The sequence below is a fragment of the Erithacus rubecula genome, assembly GCF_903797595.1.
Source record: "Erithacus rubecula genome assembly, chromosome: 9".
NCBI lineage: Eukaryota > Metazoa > Chordata > Aves > Passeriformes > Muscicapidae > Erithacus > Erithacus rubecula.
Window position 1 is genome coordinate 20,598,324 of NC_136660.1, and position 23,290 is coordinate 20,621,613.

General features: G+C 43.5%; 2 protein-coding genes across 2 annotated transcripts; one reads left to right on the top strand and one right to left on the bottom strand.

The window, feature by feature from the left end:
- Positions 1 to 12,818: 12,818 nt before the first annotated feature.
- LOC306805109 (uncharacterized protein) lies at positions 12,819 to 14,273 on the top strand (the record flags this gene model as incomplete). The annotated part of the gene is made up of 2 exons (XM_079312496.1): positions 12,819 to 13,241; positions 13,806 to 14,273. The coding sequence occupies 2 exons, from the start codon at positions 12,819 to 12,821 to the stop codon at positions 14,145 to 14,147; spliced, it is 765 nt and encodes a 254-aa protein (XP_079168622.1). The 3' UTR covers positions 14,148 to 14,273.
- Positions 14,274 to 16,326: 2,053 nt separating this feature from the next.
- LOC306805295 (homeobox protein vent1-like) lies at positions 16,327 to 19,227 on the bottom strand. Its single transcript, XM_079312925.1, has 3 exons — positions 17,864 to 19,227; positions 17,465 to 17,700; positions 16,327 to 16,920 (listed from the first exon to the last, which is right to left on the bottom strand). Exons 1-3 carry the CDS (start codon positions 18,192 to 18,194, stop codon positions 16,561 to 16,563), a joined length of 927 nt encoding a protein of 308 aa, XP_079169051.1. The 5' UTR covers positions 18,195 to 19,227; the 3' UTR covers positions 16,327 to 16,560.
- Positions 19,228 to 23,290: the final 4,063 nt, after the last annotated feature.

Here is a 23,290-nt window from a genome sequence, read left to right on the forward strand (position 1 = left end):
CTCAACTATCTGCTCACATTTCATGCAGCTTCACTTTAAGGCAATTCAATTAAAAAAAAAAAAAAAAAAAGCATTTTGGTCCAAAATTATATTTGGCATTTGCAAACAAGCATGCTCATTCTTTTCTGCTAATGGATTTTGTGCAAATGGGCATTTCTGCAAGGATCACTTGCTGATGGTTTTATGCATTCACTGCATTTTCCTGAAATGAATTTGCAGTGGTCATACTTCTAAGCTAAACACAGAAGACTTTAGGCATCAAACGGTGAAGTACTTTGCATTCACAAAATAAACTCAACTTGGGCAGAACATTATTAAACTTCCAAAACATCATACATAAATATTATGCATTTAGTGTCTTTCAGCAATGCTTTCCTTTATAATATTTACCACAAATGCTACAAATAATAGTAATTTAATTATATGTTTGTTCAGGTAAGTATGTTGTATTACAGAATAAATTAAAAACTGAAAGCCTGCTTAATTTAAAATCAGCAGTTTTGTCTGCAAAGCCCTTCAGCTTCCCCAGTCACCCATCAAGAGGTTTTTGTTGATTTTTGTTTGGTGAATTACACAGGGCTATGCAGAGCTGTCATTTCATTAAGGGCAGTTCATCATCAGAGAGAAAGGCTCTGAATCATCACAAAACAAAAAATACATAATTTTTGCTCCATACACTGAAGTACAAAACAGAAGACAGAGGGAGGTTAAAACAGTGAGACAATTAGCCTCATTAATTAGTGTTGACAAACTAGCCAGCACAATGAGCAATATGATCAGTCCCACTATTACCTGTATATCAAGATAGTTTTTGTAGGTACTGTGCTAAAAGGTGATTTTTACAAAATATTTCTAGAAAGCAAATAAAAAAAACTTTGTATATGTATAAGCAAAACATTTTTGTAGAGTGGAAAGAAAAAGATCCTCATCTGAAAAAGTAAAAATGAATGTTGTCATCCTTGGTTAATCAGTGGAACAAATCAACTTCTCAGTAGTGAATAAAAGGATACAGATACTGATTGTGAATGGAAGGCTGGAGAGCAAAAAACATCCCTACACCACAAAGTGCTTAGGCATTATTCCTGAGAAAAATCCCAGCTCAGGTCACTGCAACCCAAAGCCCCTCTGGAATATAGCAACATTCATTCTTCAGAATGCTTTTAAAGCAATTTTCAGAATGTGCATTTTACACAGATTATGCTTATGATAAGCACTGCGACAGAGTGTAATTAACAGACAGAAACCTACTGAACTCACACACCATTAAAATGTACATGCACCAGCCATGCACTCATCAAGAATGTCAGATTCATGGTGGACACCAAGCACCCTCACAGGTCAACTGTCTGAAAATGCATGATTATCAGCCTTTTGTAACTTAGAAAAAGTCTATTGGTCCAAGCAAACAAACTCTGAAGAAGGTTTGAAACTTAAAGGTAAGAGGAAACCATTTATAGGAGAGTGTGTGTGTGTATGCCATGTCAAAAGCCAGCACTGCAGGTGGTAGATCCCATTCCAGTTAACAGTTCTCTTCAGTCTGTATTCATAACACAGTAACTCCATTGCTGATCTTCTTCCTCCTGCTCATTACACAGAATGAGCAATTATGAATGAAACTTCCAGTTTTGTTTCAGATGCTATGGTAGAAGGTCTAACAAACATTTCTACATTTAAAATGTATGAGAATGTATTCAATAGAAAAGGCCTGACTTTGTTATTTCCAAAGTTTTTTGAGAAATACTATTCTATTTGACTGTAAGTACTATCTTGTAATAGTGACTTCTCAAACTGCTACTACAACTTCCTGAAAACTCTGCCTCCAGCCTAATCATACTTTTCCAAGCTGCCACACAGGTCCAATGAACTGCATTCCAACCTATTCTCTTTCAAAGCTATAATTCAAATATTATAAATCATGCAGCTAGTGGAAGATAAATCTAGAGCTTTCACTCACATCTCTGTGTTACAGCCCAGTTTTCCCACCTGGCTGCATCTGCTCTGCAACAATCCTTCATGGAAAGACAGGTTACAAGTGTTTTAGAGGAGCAGTCTAGAATAGCTTTCAATATTCAAAAGGGGCTGTTTAAACAGAGTGCTCAGAAGTTGGCAGCTATATGCAATTAAGAATGTTCTTTACTTGTACCACTATATTTTAAATATCAGTTAAAAAATGCCAAACTCCCTGTCTCCTCCAAGGCAGGGATCAGTAAATTAATAACAAATGCACTGGTATGGTGAGGGGTTGGGTGGGGGGGGGTTGTTGGGTTTTTTTAAAGAAATTTTGTTTTATTCTCTCTGGTTCAAAATCAGTTTCATGAAGCTTGCATGAGTCTTTTTATAGGAAATGGTGTTAAATATTTATGATATCAAATTACACATACAAAATAAAATATTGGCAACATCAATTCTTGAATGCATTAAAATTTCAGGCTATTTATTTTACACTAGCTACCAACTTTACATGGCTTTTAGAGGAGTGTCTGAATGGAGTAAATTTCAGAAAACCTCAGGGTTAAAAAGGATTAGTTCACCATCTTGTATTCAACATCAAAGACAAAAGATTGACTGGTGTGTTCTTTGAAATTTTTTCCCAAAACTTCGAAGTTGCCTGCTTTATTTATATTTCTGAATAAAACCCAGTTTAATAAAGGTTTAATTCTGCATTCCAAATCAAAACCAGCTTTAACTGCATTCTGAAGAAAGATTGATACATTACAAATCAGCTGTAGCAGGTGCTTTGCAAATCCACAAACAGATAAGAGCAAATATAAAGCACAAAAATCAAGTGAGGCTCCTTCACACACAAGTGAACAGTCCAATTACTCTCAGTGAGGACCCTTGCAGAGCCCTCAGACCCCACCCCAGATTTCATTCTGGTTTTCTGTGGATAGTGCCCTTAACCTGAGCTTCACTCAGCACTTAATGGCATTAGATGGCCTGCTAGAACTCAGAGCTTAAATAGCATCAATATTCCAGCTGCCAATCCAGCAGTTTCATGTTCAAACTCCCAGGAAAACAAACAAACACCAAACAAACACCAAACAAAAACCAAACAAACAACCTTCTCTCTCTCTTGCTCCCTCAGAACACCACACAGCAAAACCCAAGCTGACAATTCCCCTAGCACAGCTATTATATGCAAAGCTGTTGAAATGTGCTCACAGCCCTGGATACTTTCTGGTTTTGTGCAGTGCAGTTTTTCTCTTTCCAGGTTATTAGTGCAGTTTTTCTCTTTCCAGGTTATACAGCTGTCTGATTGAAGGCAGAAAGCCCAACAGAACTGAAGTAAGCATTGTATATTAAAAACCACAAAACTAAGTATTTGCTTCATGACTGGGATGGCTTCACAAGCACAGAACCTGAAGCAAAGATGAAAGAATCTATGGTATCTTTGTAAAAATCTAGGGAAACCTTCATTGTAAACTGAAAAACAGATTTTTTTTTTATTTTATTCAAGGTACTCTATACAAATCAGAATACATTGGCTGTTCTGTATGACAGAAAATAACAAAATTAATCAGGAAAATTAGGAAATCAAAGAAACTTTGAAATCTTCTGACACTGAAAGAACACACTGTGAATTTCAGGAATGTCCAAACTTATGAATAAACAAGAGCAGGTAACAGTTGGTATTGTGAGTGCTTGTGACACTGCTGCTCTCTGCTTTCATTTGAGCCACTTCAAGCAATTTTAGCTGATCACTTCAGACTTCTAATATATAGATTACATAGGAGATGAGATGTAGTTTTAAAGTGCAATAAATATTCTAAAAGAACAACTTGAAAGCAAATGGTTAATTTGTTAGCAAATAGGACTAAATATGGTGAAAGATGTTTCCCAGCCTTGGCATCCAGCACAGAGCCTCGCTGGTGCCTGGATAAGCAGAGGAAAACCTTGTACACAGACCTTGCTATCTCCCCAGAAAAGTCACATTTGCAAGTGAAGGACATTGATAGAGATTCTCAAAATAGTGTGCTGGGGAAGAGGGGGGTGAGTTAGACTGAGAACAGTCTAACAGCACAGGCCTGAGAACAAAAGGTCCTCTCACAGATTTACGCTTTCCAAACACCATTGATGTATTGTGAAAGAAAACACAGACGATAAATTCTCGTTCTCAGCGCACATTTCAAGACATCACTTTCATTATTCCTATCACTTCTGTTGTCTACTGCACTCCCCCAACTTATGAGCAACACTTCCCATGTTTTCAGAAGCACTTTTTGTGTACCCAATGTGCAGGTGCAGCAAATACCTTGGCAAGGGGAAAGCGATTATCACTTAAGAAAACAGTAACACTGTATAGTTCACACTTCTTCAAGGTCTTGTGCAAAGCATAAATTCTCATGAAAACGAAGTCATTGCACTTCAAGCATCAGACAGCAACCAGGTAAGACTGCTGCTTGTAGTGCTGATCCTACCTTATTTTGTAGTTTATAGACTTTTTCTTTCTTTCTTTCTTTCTTTCTTGCTCTCGCTCACATTTGTTCAGTAATTCAAGTAAGTATTTTCACAGGTCTTAAATATAAGTGTCAAATATTGTGCAGTAGTGCAATATGCTGAAATGGGGATATTGTTACTAACTTGTAATTAATTTTCAGGTCAAATTTACGGAGCTGCACTTCATTATTTCTAAGAACTCTGCACTTTCTTGTACGTATTTCAAGAATATGCACTGATGAGTTTTTAACATACTAAGTACTGCAGGATCCTGTGCATTAATGTCGGTTGTCTCGTATTTCAACCTCTGTTTTAGTCTGCAGTAGTTTTTAACAGCCTTATAGCTCGAAAGAAATGATACTGTGTAAAGAATATAAACTAATTTTTTGTTCTACTTAATACATGCATTTATATTCCAGGTTTATTCTTGCTGCAAGTGGAGTGGATTGTGATCTGGCTCGTTGTTCCTTTTTCCTATGCATATACTTCTTTGAGAATTGCTTCTAAAGAGGTATAGGGCATGGGAAAATGGGGCAGCTGAGGTACTTCAGCACTCATCTCGAGCAGCACCGCGGAGGCAGCGGCAGAAATGAAATTACTGCCAAGAAATGAAAGGTAAATTTATGAAACTCCCAATTAATCCCCAAACTTGTGCAAAAAGGCACTGGCACTATTTACCCTGGTCTAACATCTAAATGTCGGTTTCCTCTTAAAACCTGATTTATTACAAGAGTAATATTTTAAGCATTTCTCTGACTAGACTATTAAATGTATCACTTGGTCTAATGTAAAACACGTGCATTGCTAAGAAGTTGCTCCTCTAGTCTTTGCTCCCAGAAGTCTCCAGGTGAAAATAATGGAAATGCAGTCACACGAAGTGCAGAAAATGCCACTCTTTCTCCCTGTCTCACAGATGCCGGGATCAGCCATCACTGAGCCCAGGTAATGCCAACCCACGCGTGTAAAGCCCCGTAAGTGGCTTGTCTGTAATATATCAATTATTCTTAGGATTTTATCCTTTAGGATCCTAAGTTCCTTTCACACTATGCATGCCTGTGTGGAATTGCAAAGTCTTGTCTTGTAAAACTCAGTCAATTAAAAACATACTAATTTTTTTTCTTTCTTTCACCCACAGGTGTCTTGGAGGTGGAAATAGAAGCTCTCTTTGTTAATTTCATTTAGTAAAAAAAACAGTAACTAAGCACAATCATATTTTTCTGTCCAATTTCCTTCATTTACTCTAAAGAGCAATGTGTCACATTAAATCTGGGGGGGAAATACTGCTGTTATGAGACAATGTAACTCTACTCAATGTGTGTCAAATAAATATCTGATGTTTCAGTCACAGATCAAAAGTTTGTGTTATACTGCATCACGGTTTCTAGCAAGTGTTATAAAGCTTTGAGCTCAGAAAGAGCAAAGCAAGGTACATTGCAAATCATCTTACTGGGTGGTTATTGTTATACTACACTCTTCAATATTAAATGAATATTTTAGAAGTTACTTTTCATCTCTCTCTCTCTAAAATAATAGTGTGAAAGGACTATTCTGTTTACATATCACTTTTTTCTTAAATAGAAGGAAATAAAGTGTTTGAGTTAGGAGTGAAATCTATAAAAACAATAGGCCAAACATCCACCATAACAATCACAGTAACAGTGAATCAAGCAGCAAAATTGAACTGAACTAAATGAACTGATAAACAAACAGCTCTTTTACATGGTTTGGATTTTTATATGGTTGGAGGTTGTTGGATTTTTTTGAGTTTTCATAATGCTTCTAAAATCATTGAAGGAGAGCAAATCTAGTTCTCCCTCCTAACACCAACTGGTTACTGATCCCACCTTTGTGCCTAAAGTGAAAACTTCACAAGCCACAGCATAACCTGTAATGGGTCTTAAACTCCAAATTTCAGTCTCTGTAAGTGTCTATAAAGTGATGAAACAACAGAACATAAAAGTGATAAAACTCTGAACAGGTATTGCAATGGACCAGAGCTACCAAATCTGGAGGAGGGGTGGGACAGCGATGGGACAGTGAAGCACAGAGAATTTACAGGGTTTTTTCCCTCCATCCAGCTTGTGTTTAATCTTTCAAACACAAACCACACCCCTATGCTTAAAGACCTTCCTGAATAAAGCTGAAAGGAGAGTAAAATATGTGGTTAAAGCATGGGCAGAGACCTTCCCCCCCTTTTTCTTTGGCATAGTGCAAGATACACCCTAATTTTCATTTTCAATTTAAAAAATTCTTATAAGTGGCAACAATAAACCTAAGAGGTAAGGACAGGATGATCCCATTCTGTAAGGTTTAAATAGAAAGAGAGAATTTCAGCTATAGTTTTATTTTTTCATCTCCTGAAAACCTCAGGGTAAGGTAAATCGTGGAACAATTCTATTTGTTAATTTCGTGGGCTTTTTTTCACTAAAGAACTGCAATTTAATAATTACACACCGTGCACGTGGAACATAGAGAAAGGGAAACATAAAGAGCTTGACTCGGTGTCAGACCCCAAGTAGCTCAGTTCGGAACTAACCTGAGGAGCAAACAAATGCTCTAGCAAACAAATGCTACACCAATTAAATTAATGAGCTCTAATTCTTCCATCACTCAGTACTTGGACCGGACAGATTTTACACATCCCGGAGGGGACCGGCTGAGATTCAGCATCTCCCCACACCTTTCTGCCGGCCGCGCCCGCGGCGCTCCCCCTGCTGACAGCGCCGGCGGGAGCGGGGCTTCGGGGCGGAGATGGAGCTACGGGGGGACGGGATGCTCGTGGACGGCATTGGAAGACAAGACCTGCTGCTAGGATGGAAGAATTTGGGGCCCTTAGGGGTTTTTTTGTTGTTTGTTTTTTTTTTTTTTTTTTTTCCCTGTGCTCTTATTTTTCTGCAATTTCATTTTAATAGAAGCTCCTTCCGAAGCTGGGGTTGCAATGCTTGTTCCTGTCAGTAAAATGTATATTTTGCCATTATTGATAGTCAGCTTTGGTACACATCCACACTGTGGATTTATTTCTTTATTTTTAAAAATGATCTTTGTAATTATGACGCAAACTACCACGGGCTTAAAAGTAAAAGCATGCTGGAATTATTCAATCTTAAATCTAATTCATGGAACATGCCTTACAATGTAGACTGAATTTTCCGTCCAATAAACTAATTTTTTTCCTATACTCCTCCTCCATACTGCAGGGCCAATTAGGAGAAGCTGTAGATCAAGTAAATAAATGAAAGATAAAATTTAAAAATGTACAATTAAGAAAGGCTAGTGACGCAGCAAACAGAGGCAGGTTTTCCACAAGATGGGTCGAGGTTTTTAACAAAATCTCCCTGCTTTTTTTTTTTTTTTTTCCGTGCTGTATAATATGTCGAAAGGGGTTAAATTAAGCTTAAGCAGTATTTGAATTTTAATTCGAAAAAGTAAGTATTGTTTTGCAATAAGGGGGAGAGAGGGGAGGAGGATGATGTCCATTATCGTATGGATAATTCAGGGAAGAAAAGCACTTCCCGACCCAGGCACAGGCGGCACTTCCCGGCGGGCGGCGCTGCCCCAGCGCGGTGACCGAGCCTGTCCCCAACACTGCCCTGGACCGAGCCTGTCCCCAGCACTGAGCGGTGACCGAGCCTGTCCCCAGCACTGAGAGGTGACCGAGCCTGACCCCAGCACTGAGAGGTGACCGAGCCTGTCCCCAGCACTGCCCTGTCACCGAGCCTGTCCCCAGCACTGAGAGGTGACCGAGCCTGACCCCAGCACTGCCCTGGACCGAGCCTGTCCCCAGCACTGCCCTGTCACCGAGCCTGTCCCCAGCACTGCTCTGTCACCGAGCCTGTCCCCAACACTGAGAGGTGACTGAGCCTGTCCCCAGCACTGCTCTGTCACCGAGCCTGTCCCCAGCACTGAGCGGTGACGGAGCCTGACTCCAGCACTGCCCTGTCACCGAGCCTGTCCCCAGCACTGCCCTGGACCGAGCCTGTCTCCAACACTGCTCTGTCACCGAGCCTGTCCCCAACACTGAGCGGTGACCGAGCCTGTCCCCAGCACTGAGAGGTGACGGAGCCTGACCCCAGCACTGCCCTGGGCCGAGCCTGTCCCCAGCACTGCCCTGTCACCGAGCCTGTCCCCGGCGCCTCCGGGCAGCCGCAGCGGGAGGATCCGGGGCTCCATGGAGCGAGCCTCGCCTGGAGCAGCGCTGGAGCAGCACCGGAGCCACGGGCTGCAGTGCTCTGTTGGAGCAGAGACAAACAGCTATAAAAGATGGCAAAAAGAAACCCTGAATGTAGAAGTCGTGTTCAAAAATCAGCATTTATTTACTAGTGAGTTCTCTTTCCTTCCATGCTTCAAGCATTGCTCTGTGCAAGTTAAAGAGCTCGTCCAGTTTTTCAGTGAGTAGGTGTATCTTCCAAACGGTAAAAAAAAAGCAAATTTGTTTTTTTCTTTCCCCTCTGTTTCGTGCTGACTTAGAAACCTGAATGGACTCCCTAATAGATCAGAGGGCCACCTGCACTCAGAGCATATAGGGAAAAGCATGGCCAGAAAGATGGAAGCAGGAGGAGTGAATAAATTTTTTTCCAACAGCAGAGCTGGTGCTTCATTTAGATGGACATGTCTGTTGTATGAAATAGAAAATAATGCAGTTTGTAGCGTTTTTATCTGATGAACGTCCTTAATATTTGTTAAAATAACTGAATAACCTGTTTCCAGAATCCTTCATTGATAGCATACTGACAAATCCTGCTGCATCTTCTATGCAGTAATATTTTCTGTGCTCAAACCAACACCAGAAAAGTAATTGTTGCTTTGCAGGAAATTATCTTGACAACTGGCGCAATGATTAAAAACATTAACAACCACGAGACACGTCATAAAGTTATTTCCAGAAGACACTTAAACAGACAACAGAAAGCACAGCTGTAGGTGTCACCAGACGTTCTTACAGAGGGCTTTGTCAAGAAAAGCTGTCATTAAATCGCAGCAGTAAAATGCTGCACCTCCACTACCCTTACTAACAGCTTACCATTTACATTCAAAGTTTGAGTCATCATGGACTCTGTTGTCCACGTGTTCATAAAAAGTGGTGATAATCAATGGAAAATGGGATGGATGTTTCATCACAGGTTCTGACGAATGTTAATTGCTAACCAGAAACACACGGCAATTACCTTTTGACTTGCAATTGTTCTCGTGTGATGGTCGCTTATGAGATCCAATCACTCCATCAAAGTCCTTTTAATGGAAGCTTTGCCTCAAGCCATGATCTGTATCTTATGTAAATCATCACAATAACAATCAGGCAAGAACATTAGCTTATTTTAAAAATAATGTATTTCAAGCGTACTTTTTCTGGTGTTTATTACCTTCATAGCCACTGATACTTGTAGTTCTGTTGAGTTTCCTGTTTAGTTCTATCATTGCAGGTCAAATGACAATTGGCAAAAAAAAAAAAAAAAAAGTTTTTATTACGGCCTCCCCAAAATCAATCAATTACACACCACAATACCCCAAGTCTCTAAATTTTAAATATAAAAAAAAAAAAAAAAAAAAAAACAAAAAACAAAAAAACCCCATAACAGAAATACCCTAGATGGGAAAATAACCGCACTAACAAGACCAAAACCTAGTAATAACAAAATAAAACACATGTTAATTTTATAACATAATAGAACACATCTTTTTTAGTGCAGTCACTTGCCAGCGCAGGGAAGTTTAGTCATTATATTATCTACTTCTGTTTACAGTAAAAGAGCCAGTGTCTATCACAGCCACCAGAGTCACTTTCATTGTACGTCTGTAAATGGTTTTCTGCATGAAAAAGTAGGAAGAAAGCCTCACAAGCTAAACCATAATCTGAATGACTGCTTTCCTTAGAGATAAATAAAATATTGCATTAACTTCCGGTGTCTTTCGAAATTAAGGCTTTTCTCCTGTATTTGTCCAATCCATTATTTCCATGTAGTCAGATAATAACATGATCCATGATAGCAGGATAAAAAAGCCAAAGTACCCACAAACCGACAAGTTTCATTAACACTAAAATACAAGTTTAAAAACTGCCATCATAGCCGAAAAAAATCGTTTTTTTCAAGACATCTATTATAATAAGCACAATAATAATCAACAAATATAACAAAGAAATCAACCTTGCTAATCCTTTTCATTAGACGTTACCCGAAACACTAAAATTACAATGATTCACTTAACTGTCAAGTACTTACTCATTTCTCCAGACCAAACTGTACTTTCCCCAGCATTAATTTGCAGGGTTATGGGACTAGAAAACAGGCTAATTGAAAAATAATGGTCCATTATCGTCCTGAACACTGAATCATTTTCCAGTAATTTTTTACCATAACCTTACGGAAACTAAGACGAGGGGTGGGACAGCGGCGGTGGTGGATTTGGATTGGTTTTTACTAAATAGAAAAGCTGTAGCTTTCAATTTGCCTCTTAATTGCTTCTAAGAGCTGCAAATTGCCCTTAAAATTGTGGATGGAATCAGAAACACATGAAGACAATGCAACGCTGTCTCTGTTAGCTTAGTCAGAAGAGCTTTTCTTTAAAACTTAAGTGTCAGGTCAGCCAAGTCATTGCTTTACCTCAAAGCAGATGTAGCCACCTACTAGAAGTGTCACGTTTATTTAAAAAACAAAGCAAACAAGCAAAACCCTACCAAAAAAAAAAAAAAAGAAAAAGAAAAAAAAAACAAAAAAAACCCCAAAAAAACAACTCCAGGCTGCTCAGGTAGATACTCAAGAGACATTTTTTTTTCTTTTTACTACAAGAAGAACAAAAGGCATTATAAAAGCAGATGAATGTATGTATGAAGAATATTCTAAATCAGAGGGCAAAAATTTCTTACGTGTGTCATGCTTCAGCATAGTCAACAAAATTACATTGCATTTTATGGGAGAAAATAATAGTCCTACCCGAGAAATATAGAAAACTTAAGAGGAGAGAGAGCTGCGAGTGTTGCATTATCTTATTTATGCCATCTCACTATAAATACATCACCCTTCATAAAAGGTGACATGAATTTCTTTGAAGTTTAAGAATTAGCACGCTGTCTCAAACATGTTCCGCTCCGCGTGGAAGCTGCTTCATTATCTCTGGCTGTGTAAACTCAAGCAGCGGTGGCTGTTTACTGAAACAACCTGTAAATGTGTTAGCCCGTGCTTGCAGAGGATAAGGACAGTGCCATCCCAGGCCCACTTCAGACCGTAAAAGTGGTTCTTTTCTCACCCTTATCTGAATCATCCTCGAACAGACTGCCTCTGAACAGAGTTTACACTCCTCCTCTTTGATCTACTTCATAAGAACATCAGAACTGTTTACTTTGAAATGCACACATTTCTTCCTTGGGATTCAGGGAAAGGAGATGGCGTTTTAAGACATGAACAGATACTTTCAAACTGGATTTTCCAGTGTTTCCTATCCTGTCCAATATCCTGACACATAACTGCTCATTGCTTAATCTTATTCTTAAATAAATACATAAGCATGAACACAAATTCTTCAAAACTTTCCACTGTGTTTTCTGAAAATGATCTAACAAATTGCTATGTGAATGCCGCTGTCCTCTAGTTTCAACCATTTTTTCCCTGATATCTCTGACACTGCATAACTAAAGTCAACTGAAGTCAACAAGTGTGCCTAAGACTCCAGAGGAAGATGAGAGTCCCGAATGCAGCACTCTGCTTCATGGACAGCACCAAAAAATATTTAACCCTGCACTTTCCAAGTGACTCCAAGCTCAAACAACCTCTACCCACCCGGACTTAGTACAGAACACTGAGCTCCTCACAGGCATGTTGATAAGATACTGTATCAATGTTTCTTCGAGATTTCTATTTGACGGGGACTACTTAGTTATTCCTACCTCACGTCCCTACTTCCTTTGCTGACAGAAAGGCAAGGAGATTATTTGAAACCTTGCATCAAACAGGCAAGAGAGACTCAAAATTTGGAATAAGACTCATAAAAGAGGCTTCTCCATGTCCTTCTTTGTTATCAATCCCTTCTGAATCCTCGTCCTGCCTAGCAGGAGACAAAGATTGGGAATGGCGGGGGCCGGGGGCAGCTCTGGCAGCGCGGAGAAGCCCAGGCCGTGATGCAATTCCCGGCACCTACGTGGTGAGACGGCTCCGCGCTGAACTTGGCGCCAGGTCAGGCAGCCTTGAGTTCTGCAAACTACTGCGCTCGGAGATTAGGCGGATGTAACAATCACCTGAAAGGAGAGATTAAAGCGCCTCTCAATGAGGTCCTTTGTCCCCAGCCTCATTTGATGCTTTGGGCTTTTTCAAACCACGCCGAGGAAGGCGCTTTAAATGTTTGCCCCGGCGGCCGGGGCGGCTGCAGTGAGGGCCGGCAGGGCTGGGGACATGGAGAAGGGGCTCTTCTCGGTGGAGTGGCTGGCCCAGAGCAGCCGCGGCGGCGGAGCCCGGGACATGCCCGGTGAGTGCCGGCCGGGCCCTCTGGGTGCCCCCGCTCGGCGGCGGGCGCGGCACGGCCGGCGCTGTGTCACCGCCCGAGGGGCCCGGGACCCTCCGGGGGAAGGGCTCCCCGAAAGGTCCCCCCTTCAGGATCCCCCATCTGTCCCCGCAGACTCGTCGCGGCAGCGGGAGGCGGCGGGCCGCAGCCCCGGGCACGAAGCGGGGTCGGAGAGCGCCGCGCCCGGGCGGTCCCGCACCAAGTTCTCGGCAGCGCAGCTGCAGGAGCTGGAGCGCAGCTTCCGCGAGCAGCGCTACATCGGCGCCGGGGAGAAGCGGCGCTTGGCCGCCGTGCTGAACCTCTCCCAGAGCCAGGTGAGCCCCGCGGGGCTGCAGACACCGCACCGGGGACGGGGACAGGGAGAGGGACAGTGACAGCCTCACTGGCAGCAAACGGGGCTTGAGCGGACTGGCAGCCCTGCCTCGCCCGGCGCTGCTGTGCCCGAGCGCCCCAGGGACAAGGTGCAAATGGAAAATGGTGAATGCAAGTTCAAAAGCTGAAACTTCGCTGGGGGCTGAAAGTACTTTTGCAATCTCCAGAAGCGGAGTTTTCAAGCTAATTCTTTCTTATGTATCTCTTTGACAGGTGCATTGCAGGATTTTTGACATAACTACCCCTACCCAGCCCTTTTAGCCCCACTGCACAAGTCCTGTGTTACAGACCTGGTCCATATCTGAGTATTGGCTTGCCATGCATCATGCTCATGGTTTTAATTCATCGTGCCCAGACAATTACTCTGCATTAAATATAGGCCAGGGCTGTTAGCTCTACACCTTTACTGATAATGCATTCTGTTACTTTGACAGTAAATCTGCCTTCAGGGTGAATTACTGTATGGAAAGGGGTTTGGTTCTTGACTCTTTTTTTCTTATCTTCAGATAAAAACCTGGTTTCAGAATCGTCGCATGAAGTTCAAACGCCAGACTCAAGATGCCAGGATCGAAGCTCTTTTCTCGGGCTTGTTTTTGCCCTACCATTGTTACCCAGACACAGCTACATCCAGCTATCCTCGTGGGGTGGATGTCAATGTCTCTGCTACCTCTGCTGTTTCTCTTCACCCTGCTATGCCAAACCCTGCCTTGCTGTTACCTGCTGTTCCAGCTCAGTCTCTTCAGGCAGTTTTGCCAAGTCCAGCTTTACTATTGCCTCCTGGGCCAGGATTATCTTGTTACTCTCCTGTGCTTCCAGCAGTGACTCTAACCACGAACATAAAAGACTGATGTTCCAACCAGATCTTCCTTCCTGTTAAAAATGTCAATTATTATCTGTAACCTAAAAAAAAGTGCCAAGTATATCTAAAAATAACTATTTAACTTATTTTGTTATATTAAATTAATAAAAGATTATTTGAATTGTTTTCTTTAACATAAAAGAAGTTTGATTAGTGGAGAAAATAATTTACCCGTATTAGAGAAGTTATACTGAGTAGAAGAGGAGGACATGAAATCTTTCTGTTTCTACAGCCTTCACCATGCTGTGTAGAAATTTCTATATAAATTTTTGTATCTAGAAGTTTTGAGACAATAACCTATAATGTGGGGATCTCCACTAAAAAAGTGGAGTACTGTTTACACTGAAATTTATGTAATAACTATGGCATTTAATAGACTGTGGTGTTAAAAACCTTGTCCATTTTACCTGAGTGGGTGTTTTTAAGGAAACAGTTGTGAGGCACAACCAAATGCATTTAAATTAAAATGTTACCAAAGGTAAAAACACTATAAACAAAACCGATAAAGTTGCCCAGTATTCTATTTTACGTGTATATTCTGCACCGTTCTTTAAGTAGTCTCGCCTGTTTTTTGATGGACATGTTGCATTTATGCACAAAAAGAGAGATAAAGCTAAGGAATTAACTGGCAAGCATACTTGCAATTTAAATCTGCTTATGAAAACGGATTGTTCACCAATTCGGGTCTCTTGGGATGCTCAAAAAGAAAATATTTCATTTTTTACTTCCAAAAGTTGCAGCTGTAACTAGATAGTCTCCCTAATTTTTAAACTGCAGAATTAGTTTAGGCTTGATCTTAGGAACACTTAGTCCTGTTCCTAGATGTTACAAGGCAAGTTTTCTGTAAAGTAGCACAGCTGAGCCTTTAGATAATGGGAAACAAGAGACCTTACATCAGCACAGAGCAGCTGCAGCAGGTGTGACTACATCTCCTTCCCCAGTCCAGACCAATCTAACTTGCTTGCTAGGTGATGGTTAAACTACTCTGCAGTTGTAGAGAAAAAATTAATGCAAAATAAAATTAAAAACCACCAGCACCACCAAGAAACCCAAACCCTCCCTTCCTCTGCCCACAAGGCAGAAAAGCTGCTACAGCTTTGTGCCATGCATTCCCTTTCCCCTCTTCTCCCTCCACCCTCTATGTCCGTGTGCCTTCCCCCCTCCATCCCCTTTGGTAGACAACGAGGAGGGGAAGGTGGGAGACACTCGAGGGAATTTCCCCACCACAGCCCTTCTCTGTGCCCCACCAGGGCAGCACTGAGCCGTGACACAGCTGAAGGGACAACCTGAGCATTCCTAACTCACTTTGAACACACTACAGAAAATTCTCTTTATCCCTTTCAAGTGTGTTGTTTTTTTTTTTGTTTTTTTTTTCCTCCACAAGTGAGAAGCCCCTAGGCTATTACATCAAAACGCTTGGTGATTCACCAAGAATTAGAGGGCGGAGGGCGGAAATTTAGACTACACTGTAACAATCAAGTATTTAAAAGGCCTTATGGAGAATTGACAAAACTTCATTAAAATCTAAAAAACAAGTGTTAACTAAACTCTTTCAGGAGTGAACACCAATCCCAGAAAAAACTGAAAAACCCAACATATGTCAGGATTACTAAAACAAAACATGCTTAAATGGAATAGATGGAATTGCTTCAAAAAGTGCAAATTACAAAGTATGCAATTATAATTGTTTTCTAGCGATGAGAAATGTAAAATTTTTAGGTTACGATCACAATCAGAGTATATGGCTTTGAACTAGACACAATTACACCCTATTTTTTTTGCCTACCTTTTTTAGGCAATTGTAAAACTTTAAAGTTCCATAATGAAGGCCTTATTAACTCCTGTTTAAAAACATGCTGGCTTAATATTACCTCTGCTGCCTTCACATGGAAAATGGGACTGAATTTGTAATATTTGATTTATATCCAGAAGAGAAACTCACTGACAGCTGATCCTTCCTCTGGAGGATGTACTTAGCTTAAAGCACAATGCAGGGCCTCTGGGTACAGTTGCCTCTGTCCAGCTACCAAACGCTCAGCAACAGACAAACAAACAGTCTTGATGTGAGGGTAGGAAAATCAGACAAAAAGTATTTAACCATTAAATCCATTACTCTTACAGGAGGACAAATGTCCATCGCAGTTTGCATTGCACAACCTTTTATATAACTCAGTTCACGTTTTATTTCTTTATATACATATTCATGAAAAACCTGAGTGGAGCAATGAAAACCATCTATATATATAACACATTTTGAACTAGATTTATTAATATTTTAATATTAATTATCAAATATAAAACTTCATTTTAATATTTAACTTAAAATAACAAAGACATTCTTCCAAATCAAACAAGAAATTCTGAGCATTAAATACATAACCGTAGAAAACACTGTTTTTTCTCTATAATGCATATAAAGGGTGGCACTGCCTGTCCATTTTGTTCTGAATAACTGGATGGAAAGAAGGATGAGGAAGAAGGTGTTGATGGTAATAGGGCAGTTCATTTGCCATGAAGTGGTAGGTGCTTTGCGATGCATCATATCTGGGAAAGGAGAAGCTGAACTGCACAGCAGGCACCGGGGTCAAAGGCACGAGTCTCTGGTGCTGGGCAGCAAAGGGGTAGGGGAGACCATTCTGAAACAGAGCTGGGGAGGCCCCCGGGGCGTAGCTGTGGACTGGAACAGGGGAAACGAGGCTGTGCTGATGGTCCTGGATCTGCCTCTTCAGTTTCATCCTCCGGTTCTGAAACCAGGTTTTAATCTAAACAACAAAAAGAAGGGAGGGATACAGGAGAAAAATCAGGGACTTTGCCTAAGGATAATGTGCAAACTATGAGCAACCATATCTCAGGTGCTTTTGCCATTTTGCGTTAGATCACACTGACACAGCTGGACTGGTGCTTATGCCCTATTTAACAGAAAGCAGATGTAGAGGGAAGAGTGGAGGGCAGTTCAGGGATTTTACAGTAATTACTTAATTTTTTTTAAGACCAGAAATGAGGTCTGCATGGTCTACACGCAGATCTCCGTATAACCAGGACAGTTCACCTCATTAAGAAAAAAAAAATAATTAAAAAAATAAAAACCCACAACAGCAACAAAAAAAAAACCAACCCCAAATGTGATAGCTTCCCGATAAAAAGCGACGCAAATTTCCCGGGGGAGGGGTAACTCGTTAATCCCCGAGGGATCCCACAGCCCCTACTAAACTCGAGTGCTACATCTGGGAAAGAGATGCGGAACCGCCGACCCAGGCTGCTTCTGCCAAAAGGAGCCGGGAAGGATCCGCTTCTTGCGGGACTGACCTGGATCTCCGAGAGCTGCAAGGCAGCCGCCAGCTTCCTGCGCTCGGTGGCGCCCAGGTACTTGTGTCGCTGGAAGGTTTTCTCCAGCTGGCACACCTGCTCCGAACTGAAGGCGGTGCGCGCCCGCCGCTGCCGCCCGCGGCTCCCGCCCGCCGCCGCCCCGCCGCGCTCCGCGCCCGCGCTCTCGCTCTCGTAGCCCGAGGACTCGTCGGCGCTGAGCCAGCCGCTGTCGGGGGCTGCACGGGAGGAGGAGGAGGAGCGGCGGTGAGACCCCTGCCCCGGCTGGGGCTGTGTCTCCGCCGCCTCTCAGCAGTGCCGGGAGGTTGCGCCGGAGGGAACCTGGATCCCGGCGTGTTCCCAGCCCGCCCGCTCCCCTCATCCCGTTCCCTCCTCACCCACCTGGCTCGGACGGGCAGGGGTCGGCGGTGTCCCGGGGGTCGTCTCGGCCCCGCTCCGCCGCGCAGGGCTCGCTGTCCGCGGGCTGGTCCGGCTGGGGGCTGCCCCGCCGGGGCTTGGCTCTGACCACCAGGGTGGGACTGCCCAGCGAGGTGGGGGCGCGGGGAGGGGGCGCACAGCAGATGTGGGGCCTGATCCCGTGGGGTTTGGTCTCTGCCGAGGGGATCTGGGCCTGATCCATGGCGAAACAGAGGCTGGGCGACCCGCGGCCGCGACCCGCTCTTATATGGGCGCTTCGTCCCGGGAGGGGTCGTTTGGAAGTGCGAACACACATCAAAGTGGGAATCGAGCAGAGATAACAGCCACCAGCGAGGAGGAAAGTTCACACGTCTGGCAAATGTCTACAGCCCTTGGCTCCAGCGTGTCTGCGGGGCCGAGGAGACCCCCTTGAAGTGCAAAGCTGCCCCTCTCCCCTGGAGGGCAGGGCACGGGCAGCACCCGCCCCGCAAATGAGCGTCTAAAGACACCGTGGATGCCGGTGCTAGCGCGGGCTCACCCCTCCCTTTTCGGACCAGGGTCCCACATTGCACAGATGCTCGAAAGCAGCCCCGAGATCCGCACCCACGGGGCCGGGATGAGGGATAAGGAGCCTCGGGTAGAACCTGCCGTCCTTTTCCCTCCCTGGAAAAAAACACGGGGAGCCAAAGTCAAGAAATCACTGTCCCCGAGGCTCTGCCCTCACTCCCCGGGCCAGACTCAGGTTGGGAGTGACCAGAGCCTCGGGCACTCTCAGCTTGAACTTGGCGCCGTCTGTCTAGCCAGAAAACGCAACCCATCTCCCCAGTCGTTTAGTGATCAAAGCACTGAGTGAGCAGCAGAGCTCGCACCTCATCAGCTTCATACTACCCCAATCCATATGCCGCTTCCCGAGAAGGACGGTGCCCTTGTAATGCAGGCAGGATACCAAGACATCTCACAGCACAGCTTGGCTGGGGGAAAGGGGCATCTCGGCAGCTCAGGCCGTCTCCAGGTTCTTTTTTGTTCAACTTCACAGAGCTTTCGGTTATGCCAGTAAAAAATACTACACAGAGCAGGAGCACATCGGCGATAGCGATATTTTAATAACTCACATTCTAACCCTCGCTTATAGGAGAATGGAAGCCAGTGCAAACCCCTCCAGTTGGGTAAATGCACTGACAGGAACTCAATTCCAATGACGATTCCAAAATCCTGCTCGGATGCATCACCGAAAGGAGTGGACATCACAAACCTGAGTCTAACAGGGACGTAGTTTGTTTCTTTCTAAACCACATCAATAATCTTGGTTCTCACACACACGGGCAATGTAAGGTGTTTTTGTTTTGTTTTTCTCTTAAAAGGGAAAAAAAGTCAACCAAACCACCTCACCAGTTTACTGTGAAAAACATTTGGAAAAACCCCTCATATTCGTGCTATTCATTTTCATTGTCTGAGGTGTTCCCGTAAGTCTGTGGCCGCGGAATGGATGGAGGGTTATCGGCCACTCCCGATCCCACAGAGTCGGCTTATCCCCACTCTGGCTCCGGGGGAGGGATAAAGCCGAGGCACCCGAGCAATGCAAACACCTCACCAAGCCCAGAGCCCGAGAGCTGGATGCCTCCTGGAGCTTTGCTTGCAACACCATCCCCTCAGGGCGGGGATGGGAAACGCTGTTGTTGTCTCGGCACAGCCCCGACAGAGAGATTGCTGTGCTCTTTGAGGGCTGCTGAGCACAGCAACTAAAGGAGTTTCACTTACTGCTGGCACAAGACTGTCATTTTGTCTGATATGCACAGGCCAATGCGAATGCCCAGCAGTTGAATATAACTGGATCCCACCCTGGATCAGAACCGCACACATGTGAGTGCCACTGACCCAACCAAAGCCACTGTAACACGAACATTTAAATCCCAGACACATTTCGGTCAAGTAGGGGTAGGTCACTCATTGCTTCCCAAATGAAATAAGAGCCTACACATTAATTCTAGCAACTTCAGGATTTAATAACTGTTCCTGAACTATTCCACTTGTGTTCGGTCCCTCTTTTTCTGAAGTAAACGCATCGCTATGTTATCTCAAATCTCATTTCAGAACAGCATTTTCTGAATTGCCCCATATGTGGGGACAAATCCAAACAGACAAACTCATGTTCTGCCACACAGAAACTCATTCACAGCAAGTTGTCCTTGATGAAGCAGTGTTACATGCAGAGCCTCACTACCTCACCAAAAAGAAGTTTAGAGAAAATACACAAAATCCACTAGTATTCAGGAGCTCCTAAACTGAGCACACCCCATCCAGCAAGCAGCATGCACCCAGCTTCCAGCAGGGCAGCCTCCCCCACCGTTTCTCCAGCAGAAGAAACCTGTGCCAAGCCAGGCAGCCTCGGGTCTCCCATGCCCTGCAGGACCCTCAGCCAGGCACACAGAAACACCCAGGGACAGTCCTCTAGGAGAGACACTTCATCCCCAGCTGCCAAAATTGAACAAGATGACCACTCAGTCCTGTGCCCAAGGAGACCAACATTTGCACTGACAGATTATGTGTTTCATAGAAGGGAACATTATTAACCCTGAACAGATGCTCCCATTTCCTCTCTCTCATTTGGCTGGGAATGCTGGGAAGTAGCTGACCTGTCCCACTGTTTGCTGAAAGTCAATGAAAACTGATTTTTTTTTTTTATTAGACTCCAATTTGAATTGCCTATGTAGTGAGACATTTAAACTTAACACTAGGATCTCCCCCACTCCAGATGAAAGTAGCTGCATCTGTGGACCACAAAACCCTGGAACAGATGGGAAAAGTGTGGAAAAGTGTGGAAGGTGTTATGTGGCCATTGTAGTTCCCATTAGAAAGAGGTGGCAGCTTGAGAAACTTGAAAAATTTAACAACCCTGGGTGGACAGAGGCCCTGCATCTGCAGTTAAATCTTTCCCTCACCTTGTAGTAATATGGGGCTCACATGAGACACAAATTTACTTCCATTCAATTCTTTTCTATCATGTGAAAGGTTTATAGCATTCAATTGATATATAAACATGGTAAAAAATAAATCTAAATTCTCAGGGTAAATGGTGTGCTTTCCTGTAGAATTCAGTGTCCTCAGAACTTCAGCAATATTGTATTATATCGAAAAACGGATACATTTTTTCTTACATGTGTTACATTAAGAACATAGCAGACCCATTTATCCAAATCACATTGCACAGTATATTTTGGTCTGCCTTAGTATGTAAGCCTTACAACCATAAGAAACACCCTTGCTGCTTGAAGAAATGTGCTGGAAACTTATGCCCTCTTGTAACTCGGTATGGTACCCTGAATGTCACTGCAGGGATTCCTGCCAGGATGTGATAATCACAGACACAGCTGACAGGACAGAGTGCTCTTCTCATGTGAGCTCTACAAGACTTTTAAGGACAAATGGTAGGTTTCTCTCACCATTATACCTGGGAATATTTCATCTGGGGCTTGGTGCACACATGGGATATAAACCTATGGGAGCAGGCAGGACTGCAGCAGCTCTGCAGCATGAAGGCATTGCCTAAGGAAGGTGCAGCCCATCATCCAGGCTGCAGCATCTCCTGCACAAGACACTAGATACTCATCCTTTGCCAGATGCTGATTGATGTGCCAAGGCCTTCAACAGACCATCACATCGATTTTGCATTAAAACATAAGAAAAAGTGGACATATTTTGCCAACAGAAAAATGGCTCTTCTCAAGGGGAATGATTCCACAATTACTAGCATAGTTGGGCAAATCTATGTTGCAAACTTTCTATCTGCTAGCCATGTCTGTAGGTAGACCATGGGAAATAATAAACCCCAAGCAAAACCCCCAAATCAATATACAGACCAAACTATCATAGCATATATTGTAGATTGAGAGCTGATGTACTAGGCCACCAGATCTGGGATAGTGGCTCCATCATGGGCAGATCCAATTATATTTATGAAAAGCACAGATTTTCCAATATCCTCTTGACAAAACTGAGAAAGAGAATATAGGGAGAGCAATAAAAACAACTGCAATGCCTACCACTCCACTATGAGAAAGTGAGAAAACCCAACAAACCCAAACAAAAAAATATCCCAACACTCGAACCTCAAAAAAAAAAAAAACATGTTTAGCTGCACAAAGGGGCAGGAGGAGAGAGCCTGGGGAAGTGTAGCAGCCCTTCAGAGGTAAGAAAACTCGCTATAAGGAAGGGGATTTTAAAATGCAGCAAGACAAGCCAGTTTGGCGTGCTTCAGAAGGGGCCCAGGAATGCCAGGACCCCCGGCAGCCGCAGGGCCCGGGCCGGGCTCCCGGCCGGTGGGACAGCTGATGGCTGTTTGTACCCTCCTTTGGAAATGCTAACTTGGTTATTCAGCGTCTCCTTTGATGTCCTGATAGGTGCTATTAGATAGTCAATTAGGCATCAACGAGATCGATTGTTTAGGAATAGACGCTTTTCTGTTTGAAGTACCCGTGAACACTAACAGTGCCATCACCCCGCCGCTCCTTTGCCCACGGGAACAATGCGGGCTAACACACAATAAAAGACAAACGCTACTGACTCAGCCGCCAGCGCTGCACCCTCTTCCCTCCCGACTCACGCTGCAAGCCCAGATATTCCCATTCAGCCACTCAGGGAGCAAGCACGCACTTTGCATTAAAAACGATTTATCGGGGAAATATTTTTGTGTGCTTTGCAGAACTAATGGACAAAATACCTAGATAAGTAAAGTACAGGTTAGCTCGAAACAAACTGCTACCTGAATTTCTATGCACGCCATTGCCACATTGCCTGAGGATTTGTGACACCTCTACAGTTGTTCAGAATTGCCCAGCAGAATAACGAAGAGCTGAAATAAGAATTAAAGTACTTAGCCTACCTGAATAGCAAAGAAACACTGGGATTAGCTCCCTACCACGTGCTATCGAAGCCTAGGAGTTTAAGACATAATAAAATCTATACAAGGAACATCTCGAGACCAAGAAATCGCTCCTCTTTCTTCTCCCCCTCCACTTCGGTGGGATTTATCAAGTTAATTGTCATCTAATTGAGTATCAAAGAAAGAGATAATGGGCAGCAATTAGATGTAATGGCCTAACAGTGCGAGATCTCTCTCGATTAGCACACAACGCCGAGTAACTTCACCTAGTTTGTAAAGAGGTCCCTGGAGTGGCTCCACCATGTCTGGAGCTGCAGGGGGGTGATACACCCCGATCCTATTCCCAGTCCCCTGATGGCTGCTTTAGCCAAACTGGGACGGGAGGTTCCGAGCACGGTCGCTGGCGGCTCCCCCGCCCCGCGGTGTTAATTCAATCAGGTTTCTCCCCCTGCGCGCACGCACTGCAGGGGAGAAGGGCTTTGAAGTTAGCGCTCTGGCAATTTTCCCCTCCCATCCCCTTCTCCTCCCCGGGG

Excerpts from the sequence above, each read along its gene's own strand:
- LOC306805295 (XM_079312925.1), bottom strand. The coding sequence starts at position 18,194 with ATGTGTGTTCGCACTTCCAAACGACCCCTCCCGGGACGAAGCGCCCAT. Across the intron at positions 17,701-17,863 it reads CCCCTGCCCGTCCGAGCCAG|CCCCCGACAGCGGCTGGCTC; the intron begins GTGGGTGAGGAG and ends CCTCCCGTGCAG. Across the intron at positions 16,921-17,464 it reads TGCAGCTCTCGGAGATCCAG|ATTAAAACCTGGTTTCAGAA; the intron begins GTCAGTCCCGCA and ends TTTGTTGTTTAG.